Source organism: Pieris rapae, chromosome 4 (assembly GCF_905147795.1).
Source record: "Pieris rapae chromosome 4, ilPieRapa1.1, whole genome shotgun sequence".
In the NCBI taxonomy this organism is placed as follows: Eukaryota; Metazoa; Arthropoda; class Insecta; order Lepidoptera; family Pieridae; genus Pieris; species Pieris rapae.
This window is the reverse complement of record NC_059512.1, coordinates 4,437,659-4,452,682: the sequence shown is the minus strand read 5'-3', so window position 1 is coordinate 4,452,682 and position 15,024 is coordinate 4,437,659. Positions and strand designations below refer to the sequence as shown.

General features: G+C 30.7%; 1 protein-coding gene across 2 annotated transcripts in view; it reads left to right on the top strand.

The window, feature by feature from the left end:
* Nucleotides 1–13,267, top strand: part of LOC110992935 (calmodulin-binding transcription activator 2) — a 146,685-nt gene extending 133,418 nt beyond the window's left edge. For both annotated transcript variants that reach the window (XM_022258940.2, XM_045627916.1), the window contains 6 exons: nt 955–1,118; nt 1,569–1,705; nt 3,128–3,228; nt 3,968–4,042; nt 8,299–8,403; nt 8,872–13,267. In XM_022258940.2, coding sequence (XP_022114632.1) covers nt 955–1,118; nt 1,569–1,705; nt 3,128–3,228; nt 3,968–4,042; nt 8,299–8,403; nt 8,872–8,950 — 661 coding nt within the window. In that variant the 3' untranslated portion in view covers nt 8,951–13,267. The remainder of the gene's footprint in view (nt 1–954; nt 1,119–1,568; nt 1,706–3,127; nt 3,229–3,967; nt 4,043–8,298; nt 8,404–8,871) is intronic.
* The last annotated feature ends 1,757 nt before the right edge of the window (nt 13,268–15,024 follow it).

Below are 15,024 nucleotides of genomic sequence, written 5' to 3'. Positions count from 1 at the left end.
AATATATATATTTCTTGTGTGCGTGTGTATGTGACTGAACTCCTCCTAAACGACTGGACCGATTTAGACGAAATTTTTTGTGTGTGTTCAAGGGGATCTGGGAATGGTTTAGATTCACAATTTTGTCCGCTGGACAATGTTTTTTTAATTAATTTTCAATTTATTAGTTGTTGTTGATTTTGGAATGTTTTACATTGGATCCGACAGACATCGCAGTGTCAAATTTTAAATAATATTCGAATTTTAATTTTAGTCTGTCCCGAAATTTAAAAAAAGTTTTGTTATCATTGTGTTATATCGTGTGTGACCATGTGCTGGATCGTTAGATATTGTCATAACATTTGAATAATAATTTTCATCAAAATGGCTTATTAAAAATTGAAATTTTGAAATTAAAGACGTGTAGACAGGACAACGTCTGTCGGATCCGCTAGTGATAGTATAAATAAATAAAAAATCTGAGTTTAGTGCACAAGACATACACGCTGATATGTAACTGCTAAACGAATATATCAACCAATAGCCTGTGTTTTTATCGTTCTACTTTTCTTACTCTCTTTTAATCGGTCTCAATCGCTCTGTCCCTATTCTTCAATAAAAACGCTGCACATATTCGTGACGTTTCATCCGTAAAAAAAATACCCTCATACTCCTTAAGAAATTTCACTTCAATAGAAACAACGCGTTTACACTTCTCATAAAGTTAAGGTGCGTACCAATATAACAAATAAATAACAATTATCCAGATGCAAAATAGGTAACTGGTAATATATACTTTATATAATAATCATTAGTTGAAATACAAAATGAATTTCGAAAACCGAAAACGGAACATTTACAAGAATGATACCTAATTATAATTTAAATATTTTATTAAGTAATTATTCCACTCTAGTAAGATTTAAAAAATGCCAATGTATCTTTTCCCAACTAAATTTAAGATAATAATTTCAGATATTGTGGCGGGTCAACCCCATGTTCATCCGGGTCAGTTTCCCCTGGATCAGCGTTATCTCCACCCCCCGCATCACCTTTATCAGCTCTACCCTGTACCCCGTCAGCCACACTTCAGGAGTTTCTTAATACCACCACTCACTTTTCGAGCTTGACTCTCAATGGTTAGTATATCATCTTATGTAAAAACCTTAAATTATTACTTTTGTTTGCGTTTGATTTATTTTAAAACTATATATATATTAACTTATTCAGCGCTAAAATATTTAAGTATGTAAAATAAAATACATAGACAATTATATTACGTAAGTTACAATTAATATAAAATTCAAAAAGCTTTTTATAATAATAACTTTGTACTTTGAACATATGAATAAATAATAATAATAAATGTTATGTTAAATAGATACGTTTTTTTTAAATTTTGGTCTTGATAAAAACAAAATATTTTTGATGTTACATATATATTCAAATACTCTGATACACCGAAGGAGAGATGATACTCCAAAAAGACAATAGCTTGTATAAAAGGTACCTCTTGAACAAAAACAGTTATATTTAGCACAATTTGATTTCAGAGATAAATGTCAATACGGTTTTCATTTGTTTTACAGATCGTGAGCAGCGGGAATTGTACTCAGCTGCCATAACCATCCAAAAGGCATATCGTCAGTACCGCGGACGACAACTGCAGCGGCGAGCAGCAGCTGCTGCCATCACCATACAGAACTGCTACCGGCGATACAAACAGGTCATTGCCTTATACACGATTAGCAAATACCTTATATGAAAGAAAGAAGAAAGAAATAACTTTATTAGACACAAAATACATTAATGTTTCTATAAAGTAGAGTGCACTGGCCCCCACACTAGGATTCCCTGTGTTGTGGGCAGCCAGTCTCTTCCTTTTACATCTAAACGTTACTTAATTAATTAATTTTACTTAACAAATTTATAACATACTAGCAGACTCGGCCAAGCGTTGCTGTGGCTAAGGTTTTTGTTTACATAGTAGTAAATTAATCAAGGGAAACCGTAGGAGAACTTATGTGAAACGTTGGTACCACGACACGGACCTAAACTAAACTACCTTTAACTCAGCGCCATCTGTTAGAATTGTATCAAATAATAAACAAATGTTAATGTTATCGTAATTTTAGTAAGGATGCCTATTTTTTTTGAAAATGAAATATAGCCTATGTCACTCAGGAATGATGTAGCTTTCCAACAGTGAAAGAATTTTTCAAATCTGCCAAGTAGTTTCGGAGCCTATTCAATTCATACAAACAAACAAAAAATCAAACCTTTCCTCTTTATAATATTAGTATAGATGGCACAAAGCCATACATTTTTATTAATTTCGCAAACTTTAGCTCTTACTAAAGTTAGTAATCATTTCATACACAGTGAAGCGGTCAATGTAAGTCATTATATTCAAGTAAAAGTTAATGTATTTACTTAAAAGTACTGGGCGTTTTTCAAGACAGTTATTGTCGCGCACCACTGTTATATGGATCCAGCGGCCTACTGAAGTATTTCCGTCCCAATTCGACTTAAGGTCCTTAAAAAATAGAGCGTTTCTTAAAAGTTCGCCAACGCACTCGCGAGCCCTCTGGCATTGAGAGTATCCATGGGCGGCGGTATCACTTAACATCAGGTTAGACTCCTGCCTGTTTGCGCCTGTTCTATAAAAAAAATTAAAACAAATAATCTGTTTTTTAGGCTGTTAGTATAGACTAACATCCTAAACAGGCCTAAGTGTCATCCCTGAGGTCGTGGATTCGAATTACGGCTGTATTCAATATATTTTTTTATGTGAACAATAAGCACTTGCTTGCGACATGTCTTAAACGCAATAATCATAGAAGCATCATACACAAAATAATGATGTACCTAGATATGTATAAAATAAAAATGATGTAAGAAATACATGTAATCAGAGCTTTAGAGCCATTTAGGATTGTAGCTCTTTTGGATTATTTATATTCTGTTTTCTATATATTCAAATAAATAAACAAATATATGATAAAAGTACCGTAACCAATAATTCATAATTCATGACAAATAAAAAATAATAATAAAACGAATCTTATCAAAAATCGTCACGGTATTAGATAAGCTTATACCAATCATTTATAATGAAACAGTTATGTCAGTATTGTGTTTGTTTCAGTTCGCTTACCTAAAGCAAATGCACGCCGCCGCCATTGTTATTCAGCGCGGGTACCGCTCGCACAGGGAGAGTCGGCAACAGGCCGCCACAGCGACAATCAAGTAAGAAGTTCTGAAGTGACTTGAAAGATTTAACGTTCGTGCTATAATTAGCAGACCTATTTAGCAATGTATTAAAAATTAATTAATTAAATTAAATAAATTAATTAATTAAATTGCTTAGAAAACATTAACGTTTTCTAGGCATATTCGGCCACGTTATTAATCTTTATCACACATGAAGATATAAAAATAAAATAAGTGTTTCGTAAAGTTAAATAGAAAGAACTAGACGGGGACTATATAAGATACAAAAATGTGATAGTTGTCTCACTGCATTAATAAAAAGCTTTAATGCTGTTTAACTAACAGATTAATTGTAAAGTAAATAATGTTTATATCCTAATGTCTAACGGCACGGTTGTTAATTTATAAAATTCACAGCTTGTCGATAAAGGCCTCTTAATTACTCCAATCTTGACGTGATCTGGCGTTGCGAATCCACATTAGACTCACTACCTTTTTTATATACTTCTTTCTCTCTAACGTGTACCACTCCGTTGTTATTCTGTACTCCTCTCTCTCACCATATGACCCATTCACCTCCAATTTTATTATGCCTTTAATTTTTACTATGTAATGCATTTTGCAATTATTTTATTTCACACGATTCTTTTATATATATAGTTAATTTTCCTTATTTAATAATAACATAATATTTCTAAGTGAAGAAGATAATTGACATATCAACAGGGCATATGATTTGTGATCTGTCAATTAAGCATTAAAACTAACTTCACAGAAAAACCTACTCACAGCGTCGTCAAAATCAAGCGGCGAGGAAAATCCAACAATTTATGAGACAAACTAAAATCAAGTGAGTATTTATGTTACCTTTTTCCAAATTTAATAAAAATAATAAAACTCGTTATGTAACGGCGTCTTTGTCAGTAACTCGTTGCTAATGAGTGACTTACTCCAGTTGATTTGAGTTTAGAATAGACTTACTTAGAATACAAGTGAGGAATGCAAAAACTAATTATTTATGAAACCATTATACTAGATTTACATAATAAAAGCATTATGAAGAATTATGAATGTCATATAAGAGATACTGGAAAGAGATTACATATCATTTGTAACAAATTATACAGCGGGAGCTGTTACAAATAGGAAAGTGTTTCATCCCTTAATTCCAAGAAAAGTATCTAATGTAACTAGTACACATTGTATTAAATACATTTTGTTTCACGGTAAACAACAATTGGTACATGGAAATTCAGACATATGTCTCCACGATTTATGACTTCCACATGTCAAATTAATTACTTTTGGAATGGTTATGGAAGTTTATATGTAAATAGTATGGAAGTAGTTTCTAACCCTTACGACATTGAATCTTAACTTAAGTTTTAAACCATTGTCCACGGGAAAAATTTTATCAGTATGTTTTGCTGACGTTTTTTATCTAAACATATAACTTCAATTTTTAATAAAAAAAACACAGCAACAATAAAATAATTTTTTGTAATATTTATGTATATTACTTTTTGGTATAAACCAAATCTATAATAGATTATCTTTTTAAGTGTATATCACGGTTGTGCAAGATTGGAATTTCCTTTATATGTGCGCAACTAGCTCTAACCGTGAAAGCTACACACATAAAACTTGTATAAATAAAAGTGATCAAAGAAACGGATGCAATCTTCAGCCGAGATATTAGAAGATAATTCACCTATGAATTATTATTTAAAAACCGTTTCACAATTGTCGTATATGTGCTATATCTCCCCTAAAATCCATGTACTTAAAAGTATCTTATACATGAATATTTTAATTAACACGATTTCCGTTATTAAAATAACGCCCAACATATACAACCTTTTCTGTTATTGCCTTTGATTTAGAAAGTTCCAATATTCTCTATATTCCAAAATTGTTTACGGAAAACTAATATCATCCGATACTTTAGTTCTAAATTCCCTCGGCATTGACTAAGGATTCAATATAATATGAAATCTAATATTCCTTTGTGTTTCTGTGAAGGGAGAATAACTTTTATTAGTGCCGAGACCCGAAATGACGGTTTCAATGGCCCTTAAAGCCCCTTTTCCGAAAGATGGCATTAGAACAGGCGTTACTTACTACCACCAAAGGAATTAGTATGAAAACGGTCAACTGGAAGAATGGATGAATGGAGCTGATATAATTCCCATACAAATAATAAGCTATGAATAGCATCCAAATGATATATAACGGAGTGAGAGAAGGGAAACCAATTAAGAGCAGGAAGTGACAAAAAGAAAGAACCAGGGTAGCAACTAAATAATGGTGTAAGAAGGCAAGAGCCGTACCAACCAGTTGTTATTTTATGTTATCAACCCGAATTTGTGATAAAGAAGTCACGACAATTTGTGAAATCATTCCGCGACAGAAACCGACTTGACTAAAGAGTCAAACACCAGTCTATCAAATGATTACTTTATTAAAGGTAAAAAAATGGTAAAAAGTAAATAAATATAACTATTAAATAATAAATAGTAATTATTGTATAATAGTCGTTAATTTATAGATCTAGTAACATTGAAAATCAAAACAACCACTGTTTACGAATATGAATTTAAAGTAAATTATAAACAAAATAGTAATTGTGCAATATATATATTAATGGCTTCAGCGATTTTTATCCCTTTTGAACCCCGGCTATGCACCAATAGACTTTCTGTATATGTGCGCATTTAACACGACGAAAGAAAACATGGGCCAAGCACAGAAAGCTGGGTACTTACAGAAATCGGAGATCTAAAAACACAGTGGCCCTACCACTGTGTTTGTGTGGGAAGCCACTATAAAAATATTCAAATAGACTTCACTCCTAATGTTGCCGTCTACATACTTTGCGAGTGGGATTGTATGATGGTGAAACAGAAACATCAAAATTAAATAATTGAAATAGTTTTGATTTGTCTCTTTTCAATATAAAACAAAGATAATTTGACAGAAAGACGACTAGTAACAAAATGTAATTAAGGACTAATTTAGTTGAACGGTGTTGCCTTCCGGCGAGCCCTATCAAAGAGCGTTTCTAAACCTTATTAATAATATCAATTAGTTGTTAACTTATGCAACATAATTATTATTATTAACATATAAAATACTAGGAACACATCTCAAAGTTGACAGTGACGGTAATATTATGATATAAAGCGTAGTTTAAAAATACTTTTCGACGAGATTGTATAGCTTGCCACAGGCACAGTCCATATATACAACTTTTGGAGCTACGAATAATATATATATATTTTTTAATTTATAAACTGCGTTCATATTTTAGTTAGCTTTTATATTAAAATTAGCTTCGTTTTTTTATTTTACATTATAGTTCCTAATAGTTGTATTTTTATTGTACTTGTATATAATATTGTTTTTGTTAATTTCTTCCAATTTCCCTTAATATTTCTTTTTTTATCTTTCCTTACTAGGGTTGCCAAGAAGAGATCTCTTGGTTGCGATAAGGCCACTCGTTGCCTTCCTAATAACTTATGTTAACTGCCTATATCTGTACTGCAAATGTATCGTAGTGTAATTAATAAAAAAAAAAATCTTTAGTCCTAGGATTAGCGGGAAAGGTGTAGTACCTATTATGTTAAATGAGATATTGTAATTTCTAATATAGTTATAACTAATAACTAATAGTCATACCGAGTACATTTCCATGTTATATTTATCCTACTGCCGGAATTGTTCTGTGCCCTCATCCAATATCTGAAATAATTTCAGCAGCCGGCCGTGTTTTATTCGGTTTTGGAGTTTCTCTTTGTACTTAATCCCTTTTAGTTTACTTAAGGTCTTAATTAAAACTTTTTGCTCTCGGCTTCTTAATGATTTCATATTTATTTATTAATTTATTCATGTGAACTTTATAACTCGTTTACTAATTGAATTCTGAATAACTCATTTGAAAATTGAACCCAACTGGCTAACGTTTAATATAGGATTTTATTCACCCAAATTTAGGGGAAAATGCTACAATTTATATAGAACTATAGATATTGTATCTATAATTTTTTTTATTTTTAATTCTGTTAACTATGGGGTCTTCAATGCGAATTTAACATTCATAATTCAAAAAAGCCCGCCTAAACGTCTCTCTATGTAAGATGGCGTCGAGCTAGTTTCTATAATGTACCAGACAGCAAACATGTATACAAACGTCAAGTAATTTACTGGTTGTCATTTACAAATTACACTAATATAGATGTTATTTTTTAATCATAAATAGTCTTCGACTAACTTAACTCAGGCACACAGAAACTCTGGCAGACATCTCGATGTCATGTCATGAGATGCTAGACATTATTTAATGATAGGTCATCGTCGATTCGACTTATCTGTGACCGTTTTGTGTCACTTGGCTGTGGTATAAAAATCAATATTTTGAATAATAGATTTTTCGATTAATGGTTATATATACATTAGTTTACTGCATTACAAAAAGTCCTTTTTCTATACAGTTACAGATCTCAATAACACTTAATTTCATACTGTTAAAATATCCATTTGAAACCTAAACGTCATTCACTGGATTTAAATAATCCAGTGAATGTAGTTTAGGCTTCAATGTCGTTTAACTGTTTTATTGACATAAATATAAATTTGCATAGCAGAATGCAGCGGAAATGATCTACAACAATTTATTTGATATTTTATCTAATTTTAAAGAAAAAAATGAAGTTTTTTTATTCCATATTAAAATTTTTGGACAACTATTTTTTTATGTTGAGTCTGACAACAGTTTTTGAACTGATTATACTTGGTCTAATAATGTAATAATAGGTAATGTAGAATATACTAAGAAAACATTTTTTTAACTTCTTGCACACCAGTACTTGGGAGGAGTTTACAACAAATGTAAGTAATAAAAAAAATGGTATATTGTATATTGATAATACGATTTGCGTTCTTGTCAAGAAATACAAATACTTCGTTCACAAAACTTGACAATGTTAATACTATAGTTTATATAAATAAACACATAACTTTTAACAATCTGGCTTTGTTTCATTATAAAAAATATGTATAATCGTCGATTAATAAATAATGTAAACCTCAAAACTTTATTTGCGGCAGATTGCAGAGAGAACGAGCCGCAAACGCGAGGGCGGACCGGCTGCTGCAGGATGCCCGCCGAAACTCGTTGCAGCCCATCACCAGTACACCTCACACGCCTAATAGGTATAGAAAATGATTTTTCTCTTTACAATAGGGAGAATTAACTCTCCTTTCGTTTGGCTTCCCAGCCACGGTCTGTTCACATGAAACTTTGGCTAAAGAAGCTCAAATAAAAATAGGTAGTGAAATCGGTTATGAATCTTACCTTTCATTTGTAATAAATGCGCTTAATATGTTTTGGAGGAGTCTTGGCAATTTTTTATTTTATTTATTTAAGTATACCTACAGCTATCTTTAAACAATATCCAAACAATTGAATTACACACAAAAGCCAAAACGGAATACACATATAAATAGAAACATAATGTAAGATTGATTGATTGGTAGATGAAAATATATATTCAACATGAAAGAACAAACAAAGCCTTTTTTTAAAGAAAGTAATCAAACATATTTAGCATGCATACATCACAGAGAATGCAGAAAGTTGTGCATGTAGTCCTACGAACCTTAACAAAGATTTTGTTTCAGAATCATTGATTACTTAGCGCCCGAATCACCTATGAACGCCGATGATGATTTACTGATCGAGCTTTTATTTAAAATGTGACCTGACACCGCTACAATTATTTACCGAAGATAATTATACCAACGACTTCTGAAGTTATATGAACAAGTAGGCGCTTATTGGTTCTTATTTTAAGCTAAAGTATAGTTTGTTTACGTTTCACGAAGGTTTATATTTCTATAGTCTTCGGGTTGCTAATTCGTCTTTAATATATAAAAATGATCGTTATAGCCCCATTTCCTAGAATGTGATTTCTGTAATACATTCCAGATCTATTGTTTATTGATTTTAACATCTATAGCTGTTCACTTTTTACGGTATAGTTTAGTCTATCGAGTTTTTTGAAATTAACATTGTTTTCTTCTGTTTTTCGTTGGAACTTCAGGTCATAGACAGGGTTATATTTAGTATAAATTTTATCGTATTTGTATTATATTTTCATAATATATTTTTGAGAAATTTGTTTAGAACATTTATTGGAATCATATTTTTGAAACTAAATTGGATGTAAAATAATTCTCCTAGAACGCCGATGAGATGAAGTGTTTTAAAATTCTTAAATACTTTCTGTGCCATTGGAGCGAATTAAACGTATTTGATTTTGTTTTCAATATCGACTTTGTAATTTTACGTGAATTTTCGGGAATTACTTTGTTTTATTGATTTCCACGGTGAAGTTAGAGAGTAGGTTAAGTACAAATTCAAATTATTAAAAGCCACTGTTCTTATAAAGTAGATGCACCTAGCGTATAATACAATAAACCCGACGAGCTGTGAGTATTTTGAGATTTTATCGTATTTAAGAAAAAAAAAGTTAGTTTTACTATTGGTCTAACGTTTACCGTGAAGGTTTCATTCCAGCCTAATAGGTTAATTCTCTAGTCGACGCAGCGAACGGGTGCGCCCGCGCCGAACGACGCGTTCCATTGACTACACATTATTGTTTATATCATTTCATATTCTGTTTTATATTTAGCAATGTCAACTTCTCTTAAAGATTTCAATATTATATTATTCCAAATTTCGATTCCCCACCCCTAGTTCCTACTTCAACTATTAAATATCTTACTATCAATATAAATCGATTAGTTCATTAGTATATAGTAAACTTTGTTTTAGATTCCTTAATAAAGCTAAATGCCATACTAATCTAGCGTTCATGAAAAAAATAAGGTTGTGCACCACTTAATTATAGAAATAACTACCTAATTATTCCCTTTTTCTGAATTCTCTGATATTTTAACGTAGCAATATAGATATAGACTAAGAGTTAGAAGTACTAATAGCTTACCATAAGACGACATGCTGCCGTCGAGATATTTTCGATTCGTATTTTTATAAAGCAAAGTTACGAATGACTAAGGTTGCTTTGCTTGCAGGGCCGTGGTATAGACTTTTATTTTGAGTTGTCTATTCGAAAAATATTGGGATAAAGCAGTCTTAAAACTTTGGATTGAATATTTGATGTAAACGTTCTGAATACATTCGTATACTTTTTATGTCTTACATCCCTTTCGAAGGTTGGCCCAGAATAGTCGGAAGAGGATTTTCTATTATTAACGATTTCCATTGCTGGTATCGTTATAAATTTTATTAAGGGTTTTTGCTAACATTTTTTGGAAATTGTTCTTTCATCTTTGAAATTTCGAAAGCTAGATAAGTTATATGAAGATCTGGAAATCATTAATAATAATAGCAATTGTTAGTTGAAATTTATGTGAAACGACGAAGTTCGAGAATAACCGTCCAACTGTGGCGGCTTTTGCACCCTCTAGTGACGCGATAAAGTACACGCGAATAAAACCTCTATTAATAATGTCAACAGTGACCAGATTCACTGGACTGGGGTACCTGAGGGCGCGCGAATGTAACATGTACATTTTATATTTTTGGATTGCTAATTTTAAGATGCTATATTTATATATGTATACGTAGACGGCGAGTACGTAATCAGTATTTCGAATTGTATCGCCAAAAGTTCTTAACACATCGGTTTCTCATTTGTTTTCCGTTAAAGACAATAGTTCATTTAGCTAGTGGTCATGTATATATTTTTAGATAGCGTGCACGTTGCTTCCGGAACGCCAACGATATATTTTAAAGAGAAGGAAGTAGTTAAGTCGTATACAATATTTTTAACAATAAGCGAGAAAACTGAAAGCAATAATATTTTTGTGGTAAAAATTACTCCGATTTATAGAAAGAGAGTATTTTATTATCCACGCAATCGTCACAAACAGTTCAATACATAGATTGCTTTTTAGTGCTGTCGTAACTTGTGCTCCAGGTATTTATAAAGTTTAATTAATACAAATTATATGTGCGCACTATACACAACAATAGACTACAATATACTAAAAACATTTAAATTACAATTTAAATGTTTTTAGTATGTAGACTTATAAGAGGTCGAGTTTCCAACAAACAATGCAATCCTTTAAATTTAGTAGGCTACATATATTTATGTTTTCATATTCAAATTAAGTTTATGAAATAATAATACAAAATTTGGGAGCATCAGTTACGAACCGCCTTTAGTTATTGACCACAGCTAAAAATAGTGCACTAGACGTAGATATAGTTAGAGAAATACATAATATAGAAATGAAAATTAAAAAAATGGAAAAAATCTTGAAATCTATACATAGAATTTAAATTTAAAAAATTTAACTACTTTTTATTATTATATTAATAAGAAGCTTATTCACACATTTTAAATCGTATTTAGTAATAGCTAAGTATTATAGAAATGTAATAAAGGACATGGATTGAATGCTAGTGAGATTATTGTTCAGTTTTAATTAATTTTGGCTACTATTAATGTTAAATCGGTCTAAATTTTGAGTATTTTTACTGAATTTTGCTTTTAGGATTTAATAATAACGTGAAAATTCTCAAAATTTATTACTAAATGCGCCAAAGGCGAATAATTTCAACGAATGTGATAAAATTGCAAAAACAATTATGTTGTGTGAGAGTTAGGTTTTTAATTGTTGTTTTTTGTAGATACGGTGCGGTATTGTTGATTTTTTATAGTTATAGTTTGGTCATGTATGACAGGTTGATATTTTGTGCAGAATATCGGTTTATTATTTTTAATCTTATGTGATATAGAAACATTTTTAAAATAAAAGTATATGTTATGAAATCCTAAAGAGTAGTCACACATATAATTTATAAACGTTTTTCTTTTAATACAAGTATGAATGTTGAGATATTCATTACCTAAAGGGCTTTTTCCTATGCCGACATTGGCGTATATACGATTATATAATCCCTGAAAACTTAATCTTTATTAACTACTCAGCATTAAATTATGGATTCGAATGTCCCGTAAGCAATAAGCAATAATATAGACTTAGTTAATTTAATGATGATACATAAAAGATGTATAACGAAGGAATGATGACTATTTGAGCAAAACTGTAAAGGGACTTTCAAAGTATTTTTTGTTGTCAAGAAGAAACCCACGGAGGATATTGGACAGTTAGAAAAATTACGGCAAAGTGTGCTAGCACGAGAAAAAAACATTAGCTAAACTTTTATTTTGGACAATATATCAGTCTGCTTTAGCCTGCCTAATATAATATTGCATATCATAGATATTGTGCGGTTAATTTTTAACATTGTAGGTTATTTTCACGGATCGCTAGAAATAGGTATTACATCATTTAGTTAAACATCAAATTAAGTTATTGCTTTGTTGCTTGTAATGTTTAGCATTACTTTAATAGCGAATTTATGAAGTTTTTTATGTATATAAAAATTGTATGCATTGTAATCATTGTTATTAAGTTTCAATATTATAGAAGAGTGTAAAAATTGTTATGTACTGCCAGTATTTAACACCAAATGGGGAAGGATGAACGGTGTAAAGTATCCAGCTCAGTCAAAATTACATAAACAGATACATAAAGAATTATGTATGTACAATTATGTTTCCGTAAGTGACAACTTGATTTATAACCTATAACCGTTAAACAGTTTTTTTGGTACTTTTGAATGTTATATTATCTTCCTTTCACAAGTAGATTTGTTTAATAAATTTTTTATAGTTTAAAATAATATATGTAAATTAATAACTAAGTATTGCCACGTTTAATTGTTTATTCACAAGGGAATGTATGTGTAATATTATGATATATTTATCTCTGAATAGGATCACGACGAATCGGCGACGTATATGTTGAATAAATTTGTAAAAAAATAATAATTTATTATTGTATTTATCTATGTAATAGCATACAACGCATGTGACTGGATACTATGTATTTTGAAATGAAAAATAATCTTCCTTTGTAATTATTGTAACCTATAAACACTACAAAATTGTGATTCAAAGCAATTTAAATAATACTGCTGATTAAATTTTGTTGTTTTATTTCAAACCTATAGCTGCTTACAAACGTAAAAAATACTAAAATAATATTTTCATGACAATAATAGGGCAGATATAAGTTTGTCTGTCTGTCCCGTTTGTCTTATAATTTTTATCACTCGCCACACTTATTTACAATCTAAAGTAATGAATCGTTGATATTTAAGATTAATTATAATGTTTCTTTATATACGTATCACAGAAAACTACAATGAAGTGTAAAATTACGTTTTTGTTTAATTTTCAGTGTCAAAATGCTCAATTATCAAAATATTATTATTTAATAAAATATAATTATCAAATTATCGATGAAGTGGCGTGCTTGCTATTAGCGACCCTGTTAAACATGCGTAGAAATTATTAGATTTTAAAAAGGATTCAATTTAAATTTAAAGGCTGAAAAATTAAGACTAAGTATACAGTTTAAAATGTTTATTTTTCATGATATAAAGCTAAGTACAAATAATCAGGGCTTTGGAGCCTGCACAGGAGATACCCTAAAGGGCGGCTGCATCGTGTAGGGTAGTCTCACAACTTTATCTGTGTACTGTATATCTCCCGTAATGCCGTATTGTACACGTCGTGGGCCATAACTCTGATGAGCGATGAAAGGTGAAACATTTGGCATCAAGGAGCTAGTGGATCTCGCTTCAGATGCTGACGGCTTCACAAAATATTTTTCATGGCTGTCTAACCACTTTTGCACCTGAGAAAAAAAAATATAATAAGTTTTATATGTAGCATTATTAGAAATGTTTCCATTATAATTCTACAAATCTGAAAACCAACTGGATTGCGATAACTGTTATGAGCCAGCAAGTAAAATGGATGTTTGTGAAACTTACAGAATTGCAGCGACAATTCGTGTTAGTGTCTTGTGTGCTGTTCATTATTAGAAGGAAAAATTGCACAGTTTTTAAATGGTAACAGTTGTTTCCAGTATCGAATGTATTACTTAAATGATAAAAGATTTTAAAAGTATCACATTATATAGAAGTATAACATCTCATTAGAAAATTACTACCTCATTAAAGATTTGATTAAAGACAATTAATAAGTTGTGTATTTAAATTTTTTTTATTAAAGGATTATTGTCAGTAATTACCCCGTAAATATTTTAATTAGCAAATGAGTTAATTATACACTTTATTAGTTGCTAGATACAAAAATATCTAATTCAAATGTTATTTGTCTTAAATTATTTGCAAATAATGTGTTAAATACTAAAACAAGCAAAGATATAATATAATTGTATAGATAGTATAACTATTGCAATAATGAATTGCTAAGAAAATAAATTAATGTGGTCGAAAACTGAATCCTAGTTTAATTCTTTCAAATGTGCTTATGTATATTTAAACTCTATACAAACCTAAAACTATATTTCTAGGCACCCAATAGTAGATCACTAGAAATAATAGTCTCTTCAAACAAGAACAATTGGAAAAAAATGAGAACCTTATTATAAGGGTCGCTTTAATTTTCAGAGTAGGTTTGCCTTTACGAATTGGAAATATAAAATCATATCAAAAGCCATGGCGAAAGTATCCTACCCTTTGCCTGTATTATCGTTTCGTTTGGTGCAAGTTAAAAGTTCAAATTTTCTCCTATTTTATAAGTTAAAAACATGAGACTCTTAAGTAACTACATCCGTTCGAACGACGCGGGCGTCTGGTCAACCAAGATCTTTTTTTTGTATGTAATTTAGATTGGAGCCTGAACGATAAAGGCATCAGAC